The following is a 26,359-nucleotide window of genomic DNA, read 5'->3' as shown; positions in this document are numbered from 1 at the left end:
ATTAAAAATTTCTTACACTTTCTGCGTAACAGTCTACAAACTCAATTTGCTCCCTTCCAGAATTTCGGGATTAGTCCCCAAATATGCTTGAGTAAAGTCTCTGCAAATAGCTTTACTTAGATGTGAAAGGAAAAATAACTTGTCTTGTTTCCTCAGTTCTAAGCTTCTAGTGCAGCACCCATACAATGGATTGCTTGTGGGGAAATAATGGCTTTTTTGTGCCTTCCAAAGTCTGTGAAAAGATGTCTTCCTGGTTAATAGGTTGATTAAAACCTATTAAAATGCTCCAGAAGATAAATATGATTGTTTATCATTCTTGCACAAGATAATGACAGTAAAGAAGACAAGGTTGAAATTCTGTATGATTTCCTCTCTTCCACATCCAGGGACGTTCACCACACAATACACAGATGGCATGCTACATAAAGCATCGCATTAACTGTTAAACATTTTTTCTTCCCATTAACTAATTTAACAATATGCCCCTGCTATTAAGGAAATATACAAATTACAGAAAACTTCTGTCAGCTTAATCCCAATTACTAAAATAGGCCATTCGCTGGGATGGGATTGTTTTCTGGCCTATCAGTTTCAAAATGTCTAGAAATTCAGCAATCAGCGGTCCAGACTCTCGCAGTGTTGATTCAGCTCTTCATCCTTAATTGAGTTTCAGGCATGTAACTCTCTGGAGATTTTTGAATGACAGCCTAAATATCAAAGGCTACTCTGCTGTGCGTGTATGTTAGGTCACCTGAATTTTCTAAAACAATGAGCCTAGTTTAAGTCAGCAGATGCTGTAGGTGATAAAACTCACAGCGAAAGCCCCTGAGACTTTTTTGCCGAAGTGGGCAGCGCACCAAATTAAACAAGCATTTCTAGTTTGTTTTCATTTACCACCTTCTAGAGCAAAGACACCCTTACTGACCTTGGGGCTGGTGGTGCTGTGGAGGCACTCGTGCTAAGCACGAGAACGGTGGAGCAGCCTGCCCACAGCCGTTTGCCATATGGATCTCTTTTTCATCACCATTTCCCTATTTTTCTTTTTGCTTCTAAGCGACATAGCAGTATGGAAGAGCTCATGTATTATGAATTATTAGCCTACAGGCTAATTTCAGGAACACACATGGCCTCCATTATTCCTGTAACTAAATGCCACCAGAAAGTTGGGGAAAAATCAGTGTAAACAAAACACAGAAGTCAGCTGAAAGTGACTTGAAACAACTTGAAACTCACTGTGGCTGTGAGGAATTGCCCACTTTGAATAGCAGTGTTGCAAATATCCCCTTATTTTAATGTAACTTTTTGCATGGGAAAAATTGATAATGAAAATAAACTTTATCTTCCATGTTTTATTGTTGCACTGCAGAGAGCGGGCAATTTTTTAAATAAAAGAGAAAGCAATTAGGAAGCCACTGGACCCACCAATGTTTTTTGTGCCACTGTCTAGTTCTAGTATTTGTCTTGAAACTTGATTTAAAGTATATTGTCTGTTGTTGTGTTTTGCATTTTATTTGCTCATTTGCACTAACTACATACACTGTGGTATCTAGCTGCAACTGGTGTACTAGGTACTTTTCCCCTCTATTTTTTAAGGGTTTTGTTGTGGTTTCCAGTAACTCTTTGCCAAATATTTTCACAAAGAGAAAAAATGAACCATCACAAAACGAGCAGGATGTTCACCTACTGAAAAGGGCTGCACGGTGCAATAAAGAAAATCCTAGATCTCTCATGTTTTTCATATGGATTGAGACTTGATTTACTTTTACATTATGCTGCACTCTTCTCCACAAACCTTTATCTAGAGAAAACCCATTTCCAGCCAAAAGCACAGAATAAAGCTTGGAATAAGATAATCTATGAATTCTTCTCTCTTTGGAAGATATTTTATGTTCAACCTTATACCTCTGCACAGATTTGCTTGATTGCTTTGTAGTGGCTCTGTAAGTCTGACTCTGTTGTAAAGATTTCTGTCTGTATATTTCACTATGTTAGGATTTTTTTGAAGAGCATCATCATGTATGCCCATATAAGTGTTTCAGGAGACGCTTCCTCACGGAGAGGGTGCTCAGGCACTGGGATGCACTGCCCAGGGAAGTGGTGGAGTCACCGTCCCTGGAGGTGTTTAAGGAGAGGCTGGATGTGGCACTTAGTGCTGTGGTCTAGCCGATGTGATGGTGTTGAGTCATAGGCTGGACTTGATGATCTCAAGAGGTCTTTTCCAGTGAATTTCCACAATTCTGTGATTCTGTGATGTAACTGGGCACCTCCACATTTAATTCATCCTATTTGTCATAAGGCAGCTTTTTTAATAGTACAGTTACACTGATCCAATGGCCAACCATTACCAGAAGGTACAGCTCTCTTGTGCCAGGGCTAGCATTTGTCTAACTCTCAGAACTCTGAAGGGGCAGAAAACCACGCATTTTTCTTCTGAGTTTCTCCTGAACTGTGTTCTCATGCAGTCATTGTGCTGATGGGAGGTAAGCAAGGGTAGAGCAGCTCTTTTCAGACAGAGCCAGCAGGTAGGTCAGGCCAGGTATTTTCTACAATTCAATGAGCAGCATTTTAGTGCAGCACTGGTCACCCTCTGACCAGTCCTGTGTTTCTCCACTGACTGTGCAGAGAACATTAGGTGACTGATTTAGGTGTTATTTAATCCAGATAAAAGACAGATGACCCAAATCCCACCTTAGAAACTAAAGGTAAACAATGTGAAGGACATCATGTGATTTGCATTCTTTACTTCAGTTTAGTCCTTAACCAGTTTCACTGACATGGCTATTTGTTAAACTTGGAAACTCATCACATATGCATAAGCATAGGCAATATGGCCATCACCATGCACACAAATGAAAAATATGAAAACATTACCATTTTTCATGTGCATATGATGGCAGTATTCACCACAATTTATTTAATATTGGATTATAAGCATCAAGCTATGGTAAAGATGTCAACTATTACACTTCAGTTGCTTTAAAGATATTATTTTAGTGCTGTCATGTTTCATAGGAAAACCATATTTCTCTATTATTCATCTGACATTTAAATCTTTTCTTATGTTCTTTCCTAGGAATATAAAGACAATCACAAAAGACAGTTTTTAAGAGGACTTTATTAAATCCGACAGCTGACTAATTGGACTGTGTGCAATTAATAAAAAAAAAATTATAATTGAGCATTCAACAAAGGATTGTTCACTGATAGCATTTTTTTTATTTCTGCATTTTTACAGATCTTGAGTTCTGCAAATACAATGTTTGAGTAAGACATTATTCTTCCTAGTTTACGCCCACACTTCATGAGATTACTGCAGTGTGGAAAATGTCACATTGGTTACCCTGATAGAAGAGCCACAAGAACCAGTGAAACACACCAAAAAAAATAAAACTAGCCCTGCTCATATACTTTCTTAGCTGAAAATATTTGTGTAGGACAGACTGGGTGTCTCATTATTTTATGTTTTTTTCACTTACAACTTAAATTGCTGTACAAATATAGTAGAGATAGTTTATGCAAACTATCAGAGTCACTATTGTGGGACCAAATTAAAAAAAACCCTAACGCTGAGAAAACAGTGCACGTTTTAGAGATCCCTTCTAGTGCCTCACAGAGGAGGTCAGTAGGCCACCACCTGCATTTTAGATGTTTTAAGCTTTCCCTTCAGATATACAAAAATAGTTTGGTTTAAATACTTTCTCTGTTGCAGATTTAAATCTCTCTTATTTTTAGAAGACTGCACTGTAGGCTTTGCCTTCAAGCTCAGGAACAGATCTGTTATAATTGACTTGATGGTTACATTCCTAATGGAACACGTAAATGTCACTGAAAGTACTGTTCTTTGTTTCCTAGAGAAATTTCCTAAAATTCGTCTTACGATGCAGAATAGGATATGAGTTTCTTGGGGTTTTGTCCTTAAATTTACTGCTGAGGATCGGGTTCTTCTTTAAGTCTTCATAAGAGAGAGTCTATTTTCAAGTCAGATCCAACTTATCTCGGAGGGTTCACTTCCGCAAAAATCAACTATATCAAACATGCTGAAAGGTACCATATACCTTGTTTTGCTTTGGTTTGAAGTCCCTTGCTGCTAGATGGTAACTGGCATCCCCAGGTTCAGTGAACTCAGTAACTTGCTCAGTCTAAGTTTTCTTCTCTGTTTTTCAGATGGAACACTTCTGTGACTTCCACTCCTGTTCTTCCTGAAATAAACATCTCCAAATGGCTAATCTTTCACTTGGATTTAAGTAAGTCTTCCCATTCAACAGCAGTATCACTATTTTTAGGGATTGCTGGAAACATTGACTGCATTTTAGTTTGGAATTCTTTCATCTATAAAAGAAATTACAAAATAAAAACAGTTAACTGTTAACAAGGAGGAAATAAAGTAGCATAATGAACTGCAGGCTAATTCCACACAATAAGCTATGTGAGGTAAAGAAGACAATAAATTTTAAAAATAACAGATTAAGACTTTCCCTCTGATTATGTTGGTTCAGTTAGCAAAGTGAAAAAAGTATGATTGGACCCACAACAATCTCCCCTTCTAGAGGAGCACACTGGGGTGCCTAATTTGGACCACTTGCTTCAATGATCTGCTACTGTTATATGAACTCCTGTGTATACATACACACATTTAAAATAATTTTATTTGGAGGAAAATTAGCTCCACAGAATGTGCCCATACTTTGACTGCAGTGCCTCTACAATTGCAATGGATTAAAGGCCCAACAGCTCTGTTCAAAGATTCTAAAACAAGGATTGAAAAAATATACTGGTCAGCTCTGACAACTTAGGTTCATCCTACCATATGGATACGGGTGACAAAACAAAGTCTTATTCAAATTTATACATTATTAGGAAGGAAACAGGATTCATAACAATATATAGGGCCAAGCTTTACTTTCACTGTTGCTAAAATAAAATGCTGTGAAAGAGTAAGTTTGCTAGTTTTATATTCTATCAATACATTAATATCAATTGTCAAATCTATATTTATGATAACAGTTTTATCACCAATGTCTGATTCAATAGTCCTGGCAGACCAGAACTGAAATTTATTTTCTTTAAAAATTACTTCTGTTTGAAGATCATATTTCGATTTAACAGGATTCTTTTTTCCAAGATTGTTACATGTATTTTTACACATATTTTTAAAGGGTAGCCATGGAAAAATCAATTCAGTGAAAATTCCGGTATACAAACAGCAGGATATACAGGGGAAGTTTTGAACTGCTATTTTTAGGAAGCTCTACAGAACGTACGACATTCATGTGGAGACAGGATGTGGTATCCAAGCACTGGATGCAATGACCTCTTGAAGACCAAATGCTGTCTCAGGCAGTATGTCCCACGGAGAGGTTCCAGGAAATCTAGATACTGTGAACAGCCACACAGACATCTTCTCTGATATGCCTGCATTTTGTGTGTTATGGGTCATCAGGTTTTTTACAAATACCTTTGGGCCATTTTCTGTTCAAGTCCTTCTGTATATGAATAATTCTCACAAAGAACTGGTACTTCTTTAGAGAAATGTTGCTGGAATGCAATTATTCAAGTTACAGCTGATACCAAGTATGAAACAATTTACAAAGAAATTGCTGATCCGTTACTAAGACAATAACTAACTACGATGGATGAAAGCATTTTAGAACTCAAGTTTTTGTGTAAAAATGCCTAGGTACTGCTAATCAAATAAAAATACATGTTATATAAAGTAGGAGGAAAATTCAGAGCTAAATTATCTGTTTTGTTTTATCGTGATTGTGTTCTTATTTAAGAACTAATTCACTGTCTGCTTTATATTTTATTCTGGTCAGATAGCTGTCTTGATTAATTATTTGTTTTGGGGTTTTAAAAATCTTGGCAATCACTCACAATTGTTCCTAAACTAATATTTTTGCTTCTTATTTAAAACTGAAAAGCTCTCATAGACAGCAAATATTTCCAAGAATAATAAACACCAGTATCAGAGCTGATGTACGGAAACAGCCCAAACTACATTAAGCAGTTGCTGACAATTAAATACAAGAATATACAGCAGGAAAAGCTCTAGGAGCTTTGGCTTAGCTGTTTTTTCCAGTCCTCTGTAATTAAGTTACCCCAGTTCTCAGATGTGTGGAAAGTATCCAATGTACTTAACATTTTTTAGTTCCTAAAGAGTGAACCAACTCTTTTATTCTTTCATCTCACTCTAAATATTATCTGGGTGTTTGGTAACACAGGAATGGTTAGATCCTAACCTGATATAAACTGCTGTAGCTCAGTTGGTATAACTGGAAGTAAAACTTTTCATAAGAGCTAATGATCTCGTTCAATGTGGATTTTTTGGCAGTTTTTAAACTCAACACTTAAACTTCTTCTAGTGTCAAATTTGAATGACACCCTCGTAAGACGTACAGGACACTTCTGTTACTCCACTGAAGACATACAAAACTAAGGTAAAAGCAATTATATAAAGCCTCAAAAAAAAGATGATGATGGGTGGGGGAGCTATTCAGAAAACAACAATGCTTCCTCACTCTAACAGCCACCTTATAATTACTAACATGCCAAACTCTAACCCTCGAATGCAAAAAGCAATCTTGTCTGGGAAATACTAGAGCTCAGTTCTGAAAAGAAAAAAAGGTATTTATCTGGAAAGCACTAAACCACTGCTAGCAGCTGCAGATTTAACATTCAGATTTTTCTCCCCTCAGAATGCTAATTTATGTTCTGCAGGTAAAAGCAACTCATTTCCTGGAAAAGCAATTTTTCCTTAACACATGACCTAAATCTGAACTCTGTTACTTTTAAGACTCCCTGAAAAATTTCCCCAGCCTTCTCAGATTTTGATGCGTATTTGTAAAACCATTCTTTAAGTGATGACAGACTCAATGTCTCATTTACCACTTCCTCTCTTGCCAGCACCTATGCCCTCTTCCACAACGCCCTCTGCACAAAAATAGTTCCTCATTGCAATTCACAACTTTGACCACATTTTTTATTTTCCCACTAACTTTCTTCCTTTCTGATTCCTGGACAGTGAGCTATTCTAATAAATCATAGTGCCAAGCTGATCTCCACTGTGCATTGTCTTCTCAGTTCTATGCTTTAGGTTGTCAGCTATTTAAGGTGGACATTACCTACAGAGACTGGCAGGTGCCTCATAAATACGGAATGTCTTCACTGTATGTCTAAATGGGGCCCATTTCTTCACAGTACAAGTGTCACAGCTACTAACACTGGAAGTGTGCATTTCTATACAGCTTAAAAAACTGCACCCTATTATTTCTCTCCATATGTTTTTGAGTTCTCACTAAGAACACATGAAGCAACGTAATTAGTACTAGTCACAACCTTCTATTTTCCCTGTCCCCTCCTCCCAATAGGAAAGTGCAGTACAATATTTCCTTAGGGCTTTGATCTGGACTTCTAAGGTGTCTGCCCCTTCTCTTCTGTTCCACTAAGAGCAGCTTCTTCCTGTTTCCATATTTGTGCTTGCAACTATTCTAAATGTATTTCCAAACCCCAGCCAACACCCTTCCTGCACTCAGAGCTGCTCTAAAGCTCACCTGAATCATAGACTCATAGAATGGCCTAGGTTGGAAGGGACCTTAGAGATCATCTAATCCACTCTCCCTGCCCATGGCAGGGACACCTCTGAACTAGACCAGATTATTCAAGACCTCATCCAACCTGGCCTTGAACACCTCAAGGGAACGGGCATTCACAGCTTCTCTGGACAATTTATTCCAGAGTCTTGCCACCCTAGTACTGAAGAATATTTTCCTAAGATCAAATCTAAATCTGATTAACTTAAAACCATTTCCCCTTGTCCTAGCAGTGGACACTTTTCTAAAAAGTCCCTCCCCAGCCTTCCTGAAGGTTCCCTTCAGGTATTGGAAGGCAGTTATAAGGTCCTCCTGGAGTCTTCTCTTTTCAAGGCTGAACAATCCCAGATTCCTCAGCCTACCCTCATAGCAGAGGTGCTCCAGCCCCTGGATCATCTTTGTGGCCTCCTCTGAACTCGCTCCAACAGATCTATGTCCCTCTTACAGTGGGGACATCATTGACACGCTGCCTAAAAGCATGGAGAAGACTCTGAAAAGTAACTATTCTCTGATGTAATGGAACCAGTACATATACACACAAATAACCATGGAAACTGCATCCCAAAGTTCCTATCCTCTTCCAGTGACAGTACTTGCCTGTTTAGGAACAGTTCTAGTATCAAATTTTAGGCTGTGACTTCTTTCAGTCAGAGACTATCAGCTCAGTATCCTGGGCCTTGACCAACAAACTCTATTTAGTGTATTTAAGATTAAACTTGACCTCCAGTATAACTCACATGGGCCTCCAGGTTTTTCTTGCTTGCATTTGGGTGACAGTACCATAACAAGCCCACTGCAGATTCAGAAGATCCTAGTAGTGAAGGTAAAATTTATTCACTAAACACGTAAATTAGCTGTCCTTCAACAAACTAGGCTTACCAGTGCCATCGCCTCCTGCAGTACAGTGAGCTTCTTGCGAAGATGACAAATCTAGCTTTGTGTTCTATTCATACTGCACAACTGAGGTGCAAGAATTGGGACTTTGTCTTTACCTGCTCTACCTCTCCAGGGAGAAGTGGACAAGTACATGCCTTGACGAGAAAATCAAAGTGATCACAGAATGTCAGGGGTTGGAAGGGACCTCTAGAGATCATCCAGTCCAACCCCTCTGCAAAGCAGGATCAACCTAGAGTAGGCCACATAAGTGCAATTAAGACTCTGTCTCCTGCCTTGCCTTTTTGTAGACATGCCACTGAGTTCGCTTCTCCCCTCTCCCTTCCCGGGAACCTTCTCCGGTACGTCCTCCAGATTCCACAATACACATGCCAGTGATCTCAAATCAAAAGGCATTAATTTAATTATGGAAGCTAATGTGCTATATACCAAGTACTGGAATGTTCTGAAATAATTCACTGAAATGGCTGCCTCTTGATTACTGTTAGCCACGCTGAAGCTGGGGTACTCGGTTCAACTGTAATAATGTCTTCAGTTAATAGTGCAGTAAACCAAGCACTAAACCCTGCATGTATTTTACTGCTTTCTGCTGCCTTCAGTATCACAGGCCACTCTCAGCTGCTGCTTCTGAACCTAGTGGTACATGAACGATTTGTAACACATTTCTTGATTTAACATTCCAGTGTGCTCTGCTCCTGGAGGCAACTCTCTGAAGTGAATTTCACACAAGTGAATTTTATTTTTTTTATCACAGATATTGCAAAGCTCAACACTGTTTTTTTCTGCCAAATAAATTACAGTAACTGTTCCACCTCTGACTGTCAGGCTTCATTCTAAAAGGGTATCATCTACCTTGCTGCATTAAATAATCTGTAATAGCTACAGATCACTGTTATTTTCTTATCTTAACCTAATGATCCTGCCTCAGGTGGCAAAAATATGAGGACCTAAAAGCATCTTCCATTTAATAATCTCTTTTTAATGTACATAGTTGACAGAATGTCATGCAAAAATTGGGATAGCACTATTACTGAGAGCACTTACATGGCTGTTCGTATTAAAATGAATGGAAGAGGGGCTAAAAGAGTCTATTTGAATCCTAGAATGAAAGTTTTACAAAGAAATATTCTCTTTAACGTCTGACATTCATAATAGGCCAACCTAGATTCTAGGAATTATTAGTTTCCTATTTTAGTACTCATACCAGTAAGAACTGCTTACATTAGCTTCCAAGTGAAATGAGGTTAGATGCCCTGAACTGGAATATCAACTGGCAGCAGAATACAGCACGTACATGCCTTGCGATCTCCTCTGCCACCTCCATTTCACAAGGCAGGAGCACGAGACGGGTTGCCCTGGATTCAAAAGCATCAGAGAGGATTCTTCCTGCCACCTCTTCCCAAACCTTAAAAAGACTGCTACCGCCCTTGTTAGCAAACGATTACCGCAGTCCGCATACAGAAATAGCAAGTCATTTGTAGAAAACGTCAAGTGCTGAGCCTTTACAGTACTCAAAGAGCAGAGCAGACAGCTCGCTGGCTGAAGGTGATTCTCTGGTTCTCAGTGTAAAGTGGGGCGCTCACTGCGAGTCACCCTGTGCTGGTTTGCATGCTGACCTCTAAAATAAGGGTGGAAAATAGAGCTGTGGTTCATATTCTAAGATCTTAGATTTCATTGGCAAAGGCGTTATGAGTGTTCGGATTATTCAGAATTAGAAGTCTATGAAAATGGCCCTCAGAGGGCCAATCCTGGCAGTACACGTCCTAATATTCAGCTGTCTTACACTCTGCTGTCAGAGTTCACTGTTCACAACCTGTTTGCTGATACCAGTGTTTCAGGCTTACGTAGAGAAAAGCACTAGCAGAATTTTGTTAAAACCACCCAGAGAAGTCAAGAGCTCATATTAATCCCCTGTCCCATGGAGACTTAGACACGTGCTTAACCTTACACAATGCTGAATACTCTCTGTGAAATCAGAGGGCCATTTACAATGCCTAAAATTAAACAAACACATAGATATATTTTTCCAGAAACCTATCCCCACAAAGCATGACCTTTGCCTTTTTAAAAGAAAAATAACTTGAAAATAACCTAAATGAACTTTACAGGGAGGGGGAGAGAGGATCATCACTGTTTAGAAGGAAGTTGTTACCATTTCCAAACCACTGGACATACGTTGTAGCCTCCCACAGCTACTACATATTCTGTTTCAAATTACCGGTGAACAGGTGAACCGGTGAACCAAGAACTGTCAACTTACAAGGGTCAGGCTGCCTCTTTCCCAACGACTTGCTCACATGAAGAGATAAAACACATTAAATACTTTCCACACATTACTTTTCCAAGTGTGCAGCAGTCATGTTACTCATTCATAAATGAATGCATTTCTGAAATGGGAGGACAGCTGGCCTACACCACAAATGTGGTTTACTAGCCCCGCTTTGTCTGGCTTAATTTCTGTGCGATTGTCACTTAGCTCCCAAAAGTGGAATTGTTAACTGGTAGCCTGAAAGTATCTTTATATACATCTATCATAAAAGGAAGAAGATGCCATTCCAGTAGAAAAGCCTAAAGAAAACAAAACAGTTTTGTTTAATGCTAAATTACTTGGAAATTTTTTTTTAAAAAGGAAATGATTAGCTAATCATCATCAATCCGAAAGAAAGCTATTAATTTATATATGCCAAGACAGCAATTTTGTAAACCACAATTTGAAAAAAAAAAAAGCAACTTGCTTAAGTTCAGAGATACAGGAATGTCCTTTAAAATTTTATATATTTCTATGTTGATCTTCCTGAAATAAAATGCTAAGGACTCAAGTTTTTGAAGTATATGATATCTCAAAGTATATGAAGCCAGTGTCTCATTCTCAAACCTATATTCATTGATTTCAGGATTCAGAATAAAAGCAATGGTACAAAGTTTGGATTATATCATCTTGCTGCAAAAGGCTTTTTCATGCCATGGAAAAAAATGGAGTGAAATACTTTTGAAATCACTGAGGAGTATGCCATTTACTTCTGCAGAATCTTACTTTCAAATCTGGGTGCCTGAAAACGATATCCATGTGATTAGTCTATTACAGTGTATTAGTCATTGCTCCTTAGTCACCCTGGGCAACTTGAAAATTAAAGTAATTTAAAATTTAAAATACTTGAATATCTATATGCATTAAGCAAGTTGATTAATGGACCCAAAATCTGAGGATGAGTGTCCCAACTCTATAAGCTCTTTCTGTGCTGTAATTTGGATTTTTGAATTAAATTAAAAACAAGAATTGTCTGCAAGCAGGCAGTTCCTGAAAAGGGCAACCTGAGTAATTTTTTTCCTCTGTATGTCCAGGAATTTGTGATACCTCTCATCCGCAAGTGAGCTAGGTGGCTGGGAAAAGAGCCAGCACAAAACCAGAACACGTCAGTGATGCGTAAGCCTCGACAACAGCGTGATGGGGGCCAAATTCCACACAGGAAACCCCTCAGAGCCAGCGTGACGCCCAGGCAGGGATGGCTGGGCACCTCCAGGCAAGTGGAGCAGCCAGGGCTCTTGGACCACAGAAGGGTAAGAAAGGCATGGCCATACCGCCACACGTCATGAGGCACAGGAAGATCCCACGGGACTAAGATGCAGCACAAGTAATTCACAGCTCTGAGACAAGCTTTTCTTCAGAGTTCAGTTGTAAGTGTTCACAGTGCAGCCAAAGTGGATCAACCCACTTGTCCACTTAGGGTGACATGGAATCACTCCACAGAGGCAATTTCAGGCGACAAGCTGCACGTCATTTTACTGTTTCTAGTTCCGTAACAGGTTGGTGGCAGCTAACAGCTATGAGTCTCTCTTAAGACACAGCAGAGTAATTCCTGAAGACAGCTGCAGTTACAGCCTTCCCATATTCTTCAAATACTTTACTTACAGCTGTCCCTGTTCATAAAGCAGATGTAGCTGCTTTCCAGTAGGAAAATGATGATCTTATTCCTTGAATAAGCATTCTGCCCTATCAAGTACACAGTAAAGTTCATAGGTTACTTTGTTTTTCTTTACTTCTTAAAGTACTAGCAGTACCTATGTGTGGAGACAAGTCTTCACACCAAAGTAGGCACTATAAGCAGCACAGAAAAACCCTGTATAAACAGGAGGAGGAAGTGTGAACTTGTTCTAGTAGTCCATCTTCTTTCTAAGAGCTTGAATTTAAATAAGTATTGAGAAAATAAAAGAATGTTTAAAAAACTGGGCAGATTTGATTTATATTGAAATATATGATCATGAAATAGCAAGGAAAATGCATGTTTTTATTATGCTACCAAATACAAGCATGATAAAGAATTGAAAACATGAATAATACTTAGGTGAGGATTAAATACAACTATAATTAAAAACTAATAACAACAACAAAAAAATCTATGAATTACTCTAGGATGACTCTAGAATGATTCCAGGAGATACACTGCTTTTATAGCAACATTTGTTCATCTATGAAGCAGCATAAAATTTTAGGCACTGCAGTATGCCTATACTTGGTTGAGATTTACAGATGCCAAAGTCAATAATTTTTGAAGACTATGTTTCTGTGTTCTCCTTTTTTTAAAATTAATCCATCCTTAAAGCCAATACTCCTTTGTATTTATACTGTACCTACGCCTATAGTCTCATAAAATTATATGAAAAATCTCTCAAAATAATCACGAGGATGTAATTATTTTTATGCTTAAACAGTGATTTAGAGGTTAGACTTCCTCTAGAGAAAAGGAGCCCACCTAGAAAATGTCCTTACCAACAAAACCATGGCAAGCATATATTCTCTGTATTGCTTTTAATTTTTTTAGACGTCTCTTTACAGTTGTGCAATGGTTTTATACTGTTAATATTTTAAAGATTAAGATCAATTTTAAAAATGATATTTCATTAGGAGTCACTGTAAAAATTATAAACTAATATTTTATAACTATTTTTCTCACAAATTGCTAGGCAATTCTTGTCATTATTTCCATGGAACAGATGTGGAAGCAACAATCAAGATCTCTCAAACCTACACATGAATCATCCTGGCCCTTTTCCTATGGGACAAACTGCTTTTATTTCTGAGGAAATAAAACCTAATTTACTGAGGGCATGAAGAGCAAAAGGGCTTTTAAAGCATAATTTATCTTGTTTGTTAATTGTTGTATGCTTCAGTCTACAAGGGCTGAGGGTATTGTTTTGTTTTTAAAAGAAGGCTCATAGTCGCTGGCAGTTTAAGAAAAAAAAATCAGGCATTCATAGGTATGTCTTAACATCTGTCAAGTATTCTATAGCTGTAAGTTTAATGAAAAACAAAAACCTGCTTATTTAAAACAAGGGTTTACAACTGAACTGTAACTTCTAGAAAACTGTGAAACTAATATTTTTCTAAGCAACAAAATGGTGTAGTTGATCATAATACATGTAGAATAGATAAATAAAATAAGGAAGGTTAAATTTTTGGAAACTTCCATGAAAATACTTGCTATGTCAACTGTAACAACAGGGGGTTTAAGATGATTTTGAAATTTTTACTTTTAAAAATTTTCACTGATTAAACCACAATTTATTCTTCTACTGAACATTTAAAACTTCCTTGAGCATTTTATATGGAGAATGTTGAAATATGATGTTTCAACTACTATTAACTTTAAAAAAAATTAAACGATAAATTGGCCACACCCATTCTTTTCTACAAAATTTATTTCAATACTTCTGTGTTTCGCATCTGAAAACAGTCAGCCCAGAGTGGGCAGCTACAGGGTTCAGAAGTTGCAAGCTCAAAACCCTGTAGGATAATGCCAGGGAAGAAAATGCTATGATGTGGCAGTTGTTAAACATCAAATATACTCATTACAAAAGGTGGTGCCATTTTGTTTCAAGCCAAATGTCAATTATTAACCTTGTGTTTAACATTGCCTATGTCCTTCTATTTTGCAAAGTGCCTCAGTGAGGAAGGCAGTTGGTGTGTTCAGCTCAGGAGTGCTCTTTGGAAGCAAATCTCCCAAGTTGTTTGCGCTTACCGAGCATGAGTTTGCGTACTGGTTTACTGTCTCAAAATGCTCGCACTGGGTTTCTTTAGGGTGACACAAAACTGAAGCAGCATTCCAGAAGCACATGTAAAATACCCCTCCTGCAAACAAGCATTCAAGCCATGGGACAAGGCCAGAGTCAGTCCAATTTCAAAAATCCCCTGGAATGGTTGTAGATGTCAGGTCCTCAGGCCCCAATTGCTTCACTGCCCCAGCACTGCTGGTCGACGATACTTGCTAAAACAGACAGAGCTGCTATGCCCAGAGACTGACTTCAAATATTTTCCTAAAAGACTGGAGGAAGCAAGTTTATAAAGTCTGAGTATTTCTGACAGCTGGTTATTTTCTGCAAGAGGTACAATATAAATCTAGATAACCGACATCTCCCAGATTCTAGAAATGAAGACTTCTTTCTTACATTATTGAAAAATAGAACTTAATCCATTTTCAGATCAAGTCCTCACTGATCTGTCACTTCTCTGCTTAGGACTAATTGTTGGCTGGAATTTAGTACAATTTATTACTTACCAGCCTGTCCTCAGATTACAACAGTGGTAACTGCAGTCAAGGGATATTAACAATACAACCTGAGACAGCGTAAAGTCTTTAATATCCCTTGCCAAGATATAAAGATCAGTTACTTACTATCACCCCTGGGTTTTCATGCTGGCATAAAACGCAGTAGGCTGCAAAGCTACTGGGAACCACCTTCAACAATAAAGCCATTTAAGAGCTGGAAGTAGGCACTGTCATAGCACTGTTTTAAGAACCAATAAACCACAAAGATTAAATAAAAATCTAGCATCACCAAAGCCGCTGTATCACCTAGAACAGATCTTAGCAAAGACTTGCTTCTACAGCAAACCCCGGCTGTCTCAGAAGGTGTAACGACGAGGCATCCTGAACCGGGGCCTCAGTCTCCTTTCACGACACAAACTGCTGAGCAATGCAACGCTGTTTCAGAGTGATGGGCAAAGATTAATGATAGCAATTATAACTCATCAAGGAAATATCGTGCCACTTTGCTATTGTCATTTCGTCTCCAACTTTGTAAGTGATGACAAGATAATTTAAACAGTCAAAAAGCTTAGGGTAATACATATTTTTATCAATCACCCACTGTCCTGTCGATAATTTATGCTCATAGGAACCAGATCCCCGAACATCAAAAACCATAGCATTTTGGCAACGATACCAAGTGGAATCCCTCTTTTGTGCTCTAACCAACAGCAACACCGTTTGCCACCACTGCACTGCTTGTTTAACAATCCGAGTCATCAATAAAACTACTAAGATCGTGTGAACAACAAACTGGGCCTTTCCCTGTGGGCATCACACCTGTGCCAGCGCGCCCACCGTGCCAGCGGCTCTTGCTGCCACACAGGCACCCCCAGTCCCATGGGAAGCTGCCCGCTAACCCTTGGCAGCAGGGACATAATGGCACAGACGTGTCCACTCCCTCAGAAAAAAATAAAACAGAAATCATAGCAGCACCTTGCCAGTTTAGTTCTACCTTTTCAGGTGTGCGGGAGATGCTCGCCACCTCTTCCTGTGGACACAAGTATGACCACAGGGGATGTACGGCAGGGTACACTGGTGTAAGGACCAGGACAATTCAGTCACACCTATTCAAAAACCTCTAATTCCAAACCAGCACATGGCTAACGTGAGCTGAGTTCAAAGCATAAGGAGCACTGAGCACATCTCCACTGAACTAAAATTCGCTGGCAATCCTCTGTTAAGACCAGCCCTGCTTTTGGTGTGCATGAACTCCCGCTATCTCCATGGGCTGGCCAGTCAGGAGTGGAACTGCTCAGCACCCTTCCTGGCATAACCAGCTACACTTCAAGATCTCCCAGCTCTCTTACTCCTTTTGGGGTGATTCCTGCCAACCCATCACACCTGATTTCCACTGTGGCTTCTTGTATGATGACACAAGGCATTAAACAACCCTTAGTAACTCAATCTTAAGTGACTCGGAACTCTCCTTCTTACTCTGCAAGTGAAGGTCAGTCCTTTAGTCACTAAGATCCCACCAAAATATTCACAGGGACAGAGCTGGCACTGGAGTTAATGTAACCTTTCATGTCACAGAAGCAGCTTTCTTGTTTGCTAAATGAAACATCTACAGTGCTTACAATAGGGCTTTTATTAGCAATTTAATATTGAAAGAAACAAATTATTATCAAAACTATATTAGGTGTCAGTAATGTTACCGATATTACCAGTAGCTCTTAAACAAATGAAGCTGCTGCCCAGCAGGGCCAGATCACTAATTAGCAGGTCCCAAAGGCAGCTGGTTACTGTTAGAGGCAGTAAGGTGAAGAGGATGGGCAGAACCTCTTCTCTTTATCCAGCTGCCAAAGGTTTAGTTATTAAGTTTACAGACTCCTAGCATCAAAATGAGTCAAATCTCCCCTGAGGCCTAGTATGCGGCTTTCAGAGACTCAAGTCTGCCTTAAGTTCGTAGCTTTCAAATCTTGGTAGCTGTTGCAGAGTTTGAAATTGTAACTTCAACTTCTACAGGTACTGGGAACCTGCGTGTACTACAGAGCAACTGCACTCACAGCACTCAACCACACTGAAGACTCCAGACATTTTTATTCGGGTAAATCTCTAAGAGTCTCCTTTTGAAAGGTTTAACTGAAATTAACATATTTTTTTGAAAATGTTGAGCTTGGTGTAAAATCTAAGGTGTCTTCCAGGGTCTGAACAGTTTATGTGGAAAGAAACTTCATTCAGGGATAACTTCAGTAGTTTCCCACAAATAAAACTTAATTTCTTTTTGTGGCTATCTAATAATTATTAGATAATGCATGTAATATCTGTTCTTAAAAATCAGTGTTTTAACTGATTGTTCGTCTATTATGTCTGCTTACATGATATCAGTTACAAATTTTCAAAAGTATCACAATGTTTCCCTGAAATAGAAAAATAAATAAACTAAACAGGCCCTCTTTAAAATGGCCATACATGTAAGAGTCTAGAACTTGGGGGCTGGACTAGATGACCTTTAAAGGTCCCTTCCAACCCAATGCATTCTATGATTAATAATATACTAGCCAGCTTATAACACTTATTTAATCTCAACTGCTCAGGAGGATGATATTTAAGCACAAAAATACCGTCTTTTCAACAGTCAATGCTTGCTTCCAAGTGTTATGTTAAAGCAGTATGCAAAAAGTGTCACCAACAATCAAAAATCAAAGATGAATTACTCCAGAAATATTTTTTTAATCCTAATGAACCTCATCTCATTGGTCAGAAATTTCATTTTTTAACACACTTCTGTTTTTGTACCTCCATCAATTTTAAATATATATATTTGAATTTAATAGATGCATAGTAAAACAGGAAAAAGAAATGTGACAATTTCTGATTTTTGATTCTGCAATAATGAGTAGCACTATTGTACATTTCCTTTCTGCAGTAGGAATTTAGAAGTCTATATATAGTGAATGCAATAAATATGTCAGTGGAGAGCAGAGAGAGCTGTTCAAAATCACCTGCAGACACAGTCTCTCGACAGAAATCTGCTTTCTTCAGCACCTGCAGTTCTCACCGGGCACTACGGTGAAACGTAGGCAATCCACAACAGAAACAAATACCGACAAGCTTTTGCAAGGGCATCTTAAAATACATTTCACTCTGTTTAACACACACAAGAGCCACCACTGTCTGTAGCCAGAAGACCCCATCAGGCTCTGACATGTCCTGGGGCTTGGCCACCTCCAGCTTATGTGGGTGTCCCCCCTCAGGCAGTCTCAAAAAAAAGCAGCCTCAGAGGGAAATCAGGCAACTGTTGGTCTAGGCCAGTAGTTTTTAAGGAAGTAAAAATTAAGCTCACTGAGAAACAGTTAATGTAAACTGCAGACAGGGGTCAGATTCCACTGCCCTTTGGCAGGACCAGAAGTACTCTGACAGAACGAGAATAGGAATTGGCAAAGAATAGGAATTGGCAGCGTAGTGTGAAATCCACCCTTTTGGCTGATGATATCACTGACTGTAAACTGAGGGGAGTGTTGTAGCTCAGCATCTAGAGCATATAAACTGGTACTCTCGCTCTTCCTCCCCTTTCTCTGCCATTCCACTACAGCCTCACAAGGAGGACTTCAGTTTAAACAAAATGTGTTGTAGCTGCCTCCTATGTCCTGCTCTGCTTTTTTAGCGTTCTTCCATGCTTTTTGGTGTTCTGCCTTCCTTTGCTGGCTCCTGTTGAGAATCAACATTGGAAACTAAGCGATCATGTAGTGCTGTATGCTGGGACTCAAACTGTGACCTACAGAATACATTAGCAGAGTATACAAGAAGTGAGAACTTGAATAAAGGTATTAATGTGAACAGTACTGGGATGAAGTAGTATCTTCTTTCTTTTAGTTCTGGGACATGCTTTGCTGAATACATAAATAATTTGCTATGGAAGGCAAAAGAAGTCTATTCGTTCCTAGTCCTAAAGAGGATGCAGACAATTGTGCCAAACTTATTGCTGTGGGCGACTCTTAAGCCAGGGACAAACAAAAGCGCTTACACAAACTTTAGTGCTCACATTCAACACTGTGAAGAACTACAACATAAGAAATTTATTAAAGATAGCCTTAGCCTCTTGGGAACATACAGATGCTTCCCGAGTTTCTCTGCCTTGATGTGGCCTGTCATGGACCACCATCCTATTGCACATGAAACTCAGTGTTCTGCTCCTTTGCCCCTTACAGAAAAACACTAGCTGGTTTCCTCTCAGTTTTTATGTCCCTGGTGTCCTGATGCAAAAAATGCAACTTGGACAAATAAACAGATTGCCCTAAAAATAGGATTTGGGGGCTAGCCTTCAGTTCAATAAGTAAATGATATAGAAAGCAAATGATATATAAAGCTACTATTTTAGTCTCTAAATTGGAACATTGGCTCTTTTGTGAAGAATCCAAATCATGTGCAGAACAAAACTGTTCCTCCCCCGAAATCGTCTCTTCCCACGACATCTCACGTTTTGCAGATGTAAGAATGCCTTCCCTGTGTGCACACACTCTGGTTAGTCACTCCACACGTGGTGAGTGAAGATGTAACTCCAAGGCTGACGTAGTATAGAAATGCCACCCCAGACTGCATTACCCAAGGAAAAGTATGGTATTGGAGGGGATCATTCTTGCTACTCACACTGTGCACACCCAGAGCCTTCCAGATGGCAAAACTGAGCAATCCAACTCCGCACCATGCATAGAGCGAGCCCCATCCTAGGGCTCGTAAGGCCAGTGACGAACCACTCTCTGGTAATGCAGCTGTGGCAGTAATCCCCTAGAACCAAAGATAAAGTGATCAAGACAAAGTGAACAATAATTGGGAAAAAAAAATACATACTGAAAAATTAACGTAGCGATCTGGAATTTTTCCTGACTTGTGAGCTGTACCAGTGTGCCCACAGACACCGTTACAGCTGCCAGCAGACCCAAAGAGCCAAGCAAGGGGCTGGAGGAGCTGCCTTCCCACCAGGAGCAGCTTTCAGGATTGCCAGTACCAGCTGGGGATTATTACTAGCCAGAAATGCTGAAGTCAGCTGTTTTGTGGGCACAAGAATCCAACACAGTTATCCCACCAGTCAAAACCAGTAACAAGTGCCTATGCCAGTGACATCAGAACATATTCATTGTATATCACTGATTTTGGTACTTTTTCTTGGGGGACACAGGTCGGGGGGGACTGTTGGCCCACAGGTTTTTATCTACACTCCTGAAACAGCAGATTATGAAACTGGAGGAACCTGAGTAGCTTTCAGCTTGACACAGAGAGGGTATAAAAGTGTCCGAGAGACTAATTTTGAGTAGCTATAACTCTGAAGGAGCTCTGGAAACGAGGAAAATTTCATAAAGAGCGAACAACAATGCTAAACCTGTATCCCTGCAGAGTTCACCACATGGCAACAAAGAAAACACTCTGCAGTCTCCACACTTCTCATTTTTGTCAGGTGCAAGGTAGATGCTAGATAGTAGTTAAGGTACTAGTTAAGCTACTGCTGCTTAAAAGTCTGCTATGAGACACATCCAGAGAATACAAAACATCTGTAGAGTGGGGTTATAGGTTGGGCTTGATGATCCCAAGGGTCATTTCCAACCTGAATGTTTCTATGATTCTAAGAACGGAGCATCAGCCACGATGGGGTCCCAACCAAGATGAAACCTTCTCTGTCGCAGCACTTAAGTGCGCGCTGCAGCTACCAAGGGCATGGGCCACGCGCTGGCTGACATCAGTCAGTCTGCACCACACGTTCACCCATCGCCAGCTCTTCTCGTCTCACAGCGCCACCTCACTGTATGTGTTGGGTAGAGAACAGCTTCAATGTGCGTAGACTGCAACAGCAGGAGGGCAGACATAATCCTCTTGCTCACAGTGGTAAATGTCAGCAAGAGGGTTTGGCTTTTTCCCCAAAGGATTACTGTGCAACTCCATACATGGAAACACAGATTTCAGATAGCAGCTGTTAAAGACTGGCACCTATAGTCCTCACACATCTGAACAGTTCTACCAGGTATCTCAAGAAAAAACCCAATTATTACCTCAAGGTAAACATGAACGAGAGTGCAAGCATACAAATATATTCAATAAAGATTATTTCATTTACAGTCTACAATAGTGAAAAGTGAAATTAACTTGCAGAAGTATAAAAAACTTTTCCCTCCAAAACATGTCAAAGAGCTACACGTTTCATACAAAAAGTGAGAAAAAATCCTTTGTATTTTTGCTTTAAAAAGACTTAAATTGTTTATTGTTTTAAAATGGTTCTCCTTCTTCTCTGATATAATTAAACTTATGTAGTGTCTATCACTATGGTATTTGGACAGTGAAATGGTACCAGTAGTTTTTTTCCTCTTGGCTTTATACTTATTGAAGTGTTAAAACAATCCTCAGTTAGTCCTCAGCATTAACCCTTTTCCTTAGGATTTAGCTGTAGGTACAGTTACTCAAGGACAAATACGCATTTGCACAAGCAAAATATATCTTAATCCTTATTCATTCTGATTTGGATATCCCAAAGTTGAAACTGTTAAAAAAACAATGCTCTGTAAGCATGAGTATGTATATATATATGTATGTGTGTGTATATATATACATGCCACAGGCACAAACAGCAGAGATCCCTAGTCATGGTATCATACCAAGTCCTATTATTTCATTACCACAGCTAATGAACTTTCATAAATCTTTCGGTAGAGACCACTTCAAGTAGCTTTAAACTGCTGATGATTATTTCTGACATTTTTCCTGCTTCACAGTCTAACCATTTACAACAGCAGGCAGAAAATTTTCTCCCATTTGGAAGATGGGAAATGAATGGACAAAAATATCCTCTACACAGAGTCTTTAAATAGGAGTCATTATCTGTGAAAATCGCTGAAAAAACCCACAAAACAAAACAAAAAAACCCCACCAGAATGCTATTTAAATGCTTGATTGCCCCAGAAAAAAAAAAAGTGGTAAATGGAAACAATTGATCTGGTTTTACTGACAGCAGTCAGACAGCTCACTGTCACAGGCTGATTGCTCGATTTATTAAGAACACAGATAAGGATTTCTGTAAACAACACGGTTCGTTATATCATTAGCAGACATGCTGTTCAGAGTATCAAGAAAGTAGATTAATGAAATGCTTTAAAAAGGCAACAGTAGTATGGCAGAAAAAGATGTCAACAAAAAAGAATGTTTTTAAGAGAACTGAGTTTTATTCATGAACCCATTATTCTATGCACAGAATGTTTTCTACTCAGTACTACTCCCGTATTTTTTTAAAAAAGCACCTCCTTCATTTAAAAAACACACTTATTCAGCAATACTTGAGTCTTTCAAAAACATGCCAGGAAAATACAGGGCAGATTTGGTTATCAAAATATATGCTTCATATTTATTTTTTTATCTTGAAGACATAAGTGGGAGAAGGAGAAATCACTTTTTTTTTTCAGACACAGGCCTCAAACCTGTAACTACCCCCTTGTGGATAACTGTGAGTCTGAAGGAAGCAGTGCCTAAAATAAATGGTGTGTTCAACTGTTTCAGTTGATTATACTCAGTATGTTCGTGTTTTGTATGACCTAACCCATAAATTAAACACCTGGATAATTGCTGGTAAAACTGGACATCTGAGCATTTTATTTTAATACCCCCCCCAACATTTCTTAACTAAAGGTCTCTGCAGTGGTTCAATACTGAACAGGATTATGTAACCCCAGTTTTGAGTCTTTGGGCACCAGTCCTACGAACGCTTACATTTACTTTACTTCACTGCCACAGAGGAGGTACAGTAGGTACAATTTCAGATTTATTTCTTGTCAGACATTGATGCTACTCTACAAGAGCAAGGTCTCATACTGTCGCTTCCTAGAAGTCTGAATGCAGTCATGAAGCCATGATACTGTCATGCTACTGGTTCCTCTCTAAATCGCTATTTTTTTCTCCCATAAAACTATTTAAATCTGTCCCAGGCTGCGTTGTCTGCTTTCCTGATGCCACCAGACTTGCATACTGCCACTTCACTCACAAAAATTGACAGAAGCTAGCAAAGGTGCTGAAAGACTAGGTCCCACATGTCTTCCTAACACTGAACATCAATTCTCCTTCCTTCAGACCTTCCTCCAACCTTGTTGCAGCACAGTCACTGCAGTCCTGCAGGGAAGGAGATCAGAAAATTGATTTGGACTAAAACTAAGGAAGAAAACAAATAGAATTAATTAAAAATAGAAAAAATAGAATTAATTATTAGAATTAATAGAATTAATTAGAATTAATAGAATTAATTTAAAAATAGAATTAATTAAAAAAAATAGAATTAACCAGTAGTATCTCACCAACCCAGCAGCACAAGTGTTGAAGCCTTTACAGGGGCAGGAATTAAGTGCCAGAAACTATGGACTGGTAGGATCACTTCATTACTTCATTCAAGAGCAGTGGTGGCTGATGTTTGCTGAAAGTGCCCGTCAAACTACGGCCTCACCTTAACATGTGTAAAAAGAATATTTAGGCATTGAGCATCTAAGGAGGACTCAATCACCTGTAGTTACACATAGTTACACTTTTATTGTTCTACATGATTTGTTATTAAAAATGGTTTGCGGTAAGTAACAATGAATTTAAGAAAGAGTGCTACTGCAGACGTGTTTACCTCGCTGGTACATCGGAGAGCCTCTACAGGCAGTGAAGGCAGTCTCAAAGTCTAGCTTTCCCTTTTTAAATTGCTCACCTACAAGTACCTTGACAAAAAAAAGCATCTTCCTACACTTTGCGGTACTTGAGGGACCAAGGAGATGCAGATTTTTGCTAGCGAACTGTTATAATTCATTCACACAGAAAGAAGCAGATAGAGGTTTTTAGCAAAAATCAAAATGGTATGTATCACCTGGTGCCATTTCCAGCATATATAGTCTCAGATGTCAATGTAATGTCACTCCTGATAAATTTCACAGTGACAAGAGGACAGCTCCAACAGCCAAGAATACGTGTGAGCTGGAAAAAACTGCAACACATAGGACAAAGGAAGTTTCAGAGAAAAAAAAAAAAGATGTTAAAAAAAGAGAGAAAACTTCCTTATTGTAATATATTTGTGTAGCTTGTGAAATAACTTCTCATAAAGTTTTCCATTTTGTCTATTTCAGAAGAACTTGTGTTTATTGTTGTGGAAAAGGCAATGGATGAGTTATACCACAGCAGCCTTTAGAGGAAAATAAGATGGCAAAGGAAGGCTCTCATGCTCTTCGACCACAAAAGGAGACTGTGAGTGATCAGATACAAAGGCTCTGGTAGAAAGTGTAATGGAGGATTTTTTTTTTCTCTTGAAATGCGTTGTTATTGAATTAACATTTTAAAAACCAAACACAACCGATCAGTTCTCAGTTCCCTAAAAACACTTCTAATGTATGTTGTATTTTAAGGACTCAGTGGAGATGGGACTGATCAATTTTAAGGGCCTATTTTTGACATTGTCAAAGTATTAGTGAGGAAAAAAACCTGCTATATTTCAGATTAATATACCAACATGATATCATTTCTAGCTTTGCATTGCAGTTTCTGTCTTCAGAAAGCTCAGGTGGTTCCTGTTAGTAATTGCACAAAATCAGATTATTTTTGGTCATCAGATCTCATAGTACCAAGCCTCTACTCACTTTTATCCGTCCCCTTAAACAGTGGGAAGAGAGCTTAAATTTTGACTGACTTGTTCCATTTACATGTTCAAGAGCTTACAAGCTTTTGACTTCCTCACCCCTACCCTTACTGCAGTTGCTACGCTTCCCAATTCAGTGCGGCACTGTGGTGCCATGCAGTGAACCACATCAGGGAGGTGACACAGGCTCAGGGCTGAAGTGGTTTTGCGTCACAGAATCAAAATAAAACATCAATTCTATTCCACTGCAGAGCAGCAGAATGATTCCAGCAAATCATGTAAGCTTTATGTCTTTCAGCTAATCTGAAGTACTGAAGTATTTAGCAGTGCCAACTCCGAACTGATTTTTAAGTTAATCCTACCCCTACCGACTTCCACTAAGTCTAGTGCTCTTACCCTCAACTTTGTACACCCAAACTCCACATACACCAACATTTCTATAAAGTATTTCAAGTGTTGTTATGTCCTGGAAAATAGTTTAAAAGGAACAAACCTTACTGAACCAGTCTGGGTTCTTCTTTTTTGTCATGGCAAGTGTGGTGCCAAAACCTGCTATCTTTCCTGCTGTAGCACCAGTACCTAGAAAAATTCCCCCTGCCAAGAGAAGTTTAAGAAAAAAAAAATTAAGATTTTGTTTCCTGATAAGAGGGGGCAAAAGCCACAAAAGCAAACTTGTTTTGAAAATAAAACCTGAAAAATTAAGAACTCTCAGTACACGACAAAGGAAAGGCACAGTTGTCTACATTATTTAAATTAACTCAACATGGCAGAAAAAAACCAAGAAATGTATTTTGAAATAGAGAATTTTGAAAATCAATGGCAAGGTTAAATATTTTCAAGTCACACACACACACATCAAATCCCACCATGCCTTTTCATCATACTTTGAAATTTCTTTCACTTCACAGCCAGGCTACTAAAATCATCTTGTTCTGTGGCTACACTTGACCCTTCCCCAAAAGGAAGATGTAGTAACTTTTGTTGCATCACTTGTTATTTCAAATGGCCACCTGAAAACCCATCAGTACTTCTGAAGACCATTCCATAAGCAACACTTGTTCTTCAGCTTTCTTCATTTTATGTTCTAATGCTCTAGTAAAAAATAAATAAAAAAATAAAATGACAGTAGCAGGAAGCTTTCCCAAGATAGAAAGCATTCCTCACTTTCCAGTTTTTTCAGGATGTTTCCAAACTCAGTCGGTGTCCCTCAACCCCTTCTAAGTTCTTGCACCAAAGGCAGATGTAGCCATACCAAAGTCCACTGCTAAGAAAAAAGACTGAATGTACTGTACAAAACCATCTGCTTGATATGCAAATTAAAAAAATTCATGGGGCTAAAAGCTCCTCCTCTGCAGCTATTAATACCCAGTCCGTTTGCCCTTTCCCAATACCAATAAGGCAATTCAAAAGCTGGCCTGAACAGGAAATAAGAAGCAAGGCACGTTCATGTTAGGCCTCATTTTAGAGAAAATTAATGATCCTATTATTGTGATGGAGAAGTCTGCTGCACCTGTGCCAGTGAAACCTACAAAGGACCTCTTCTTCCTGGGAGCAGGAAGACTCCACAGGCTGTGTGAGCTCTGCCTGCCTGCCTGCCGCGCCGGGCGTTTTGAGCTGTAACCAACATTTCCCCGATTTCAGGAATAATAATTGTCCTTAAAGGGACTTCTCAAAGAGGAGGAGCTCCATGCGCGCCCCCCTGGGAGGGGCAG

General features: G+C 39.1%; 1 protein-coding gene across 1 annotated transcript; it reads right to left on the bottom strand.

Moving 5' to 3' along the window:
• Positions 1-4,071: 4,071 nt before the first annotated feature.
• TMEM242 (transmembrane protein 242) lies at positions 4,072-25,285 on the bottom strand (the record flags this gene model as incomplete). Its single annotated transcript, XM_009864663.1, has 3 exons — positions 4,072-4,329; positions 19,661-19,798; positions 25,141-25,285. Coding segments are annotated over 3 exons (382 nt in total), but the record flags the coding sequence as incomplete, so codon positions are not given.
• Positions 25,286-26,359: the final 1,074 nt, after the last annotated feature.

This window comes from Apaloderma vittatum, unplaced genomic scaffold (assembly GCF_000703405.1).
Source record: "Apaloderma vittatum isolate BGI_N311 unplaced genomic scaffold, ASM70340v1 scaffold21832, whole genome shotgun sequence".
Lineage (NCBI taxonomy): Eukaryota > Metazoa > Chordata > Aves > Trogoniformes > Trogonidae > Apaloderma > Apaloderma vittatum.
The sequence above is the reverse complement of the archived record's forward strand: the minus strand, read 5'-3'. Positions and strand labels throughout refer to the sequence as shown.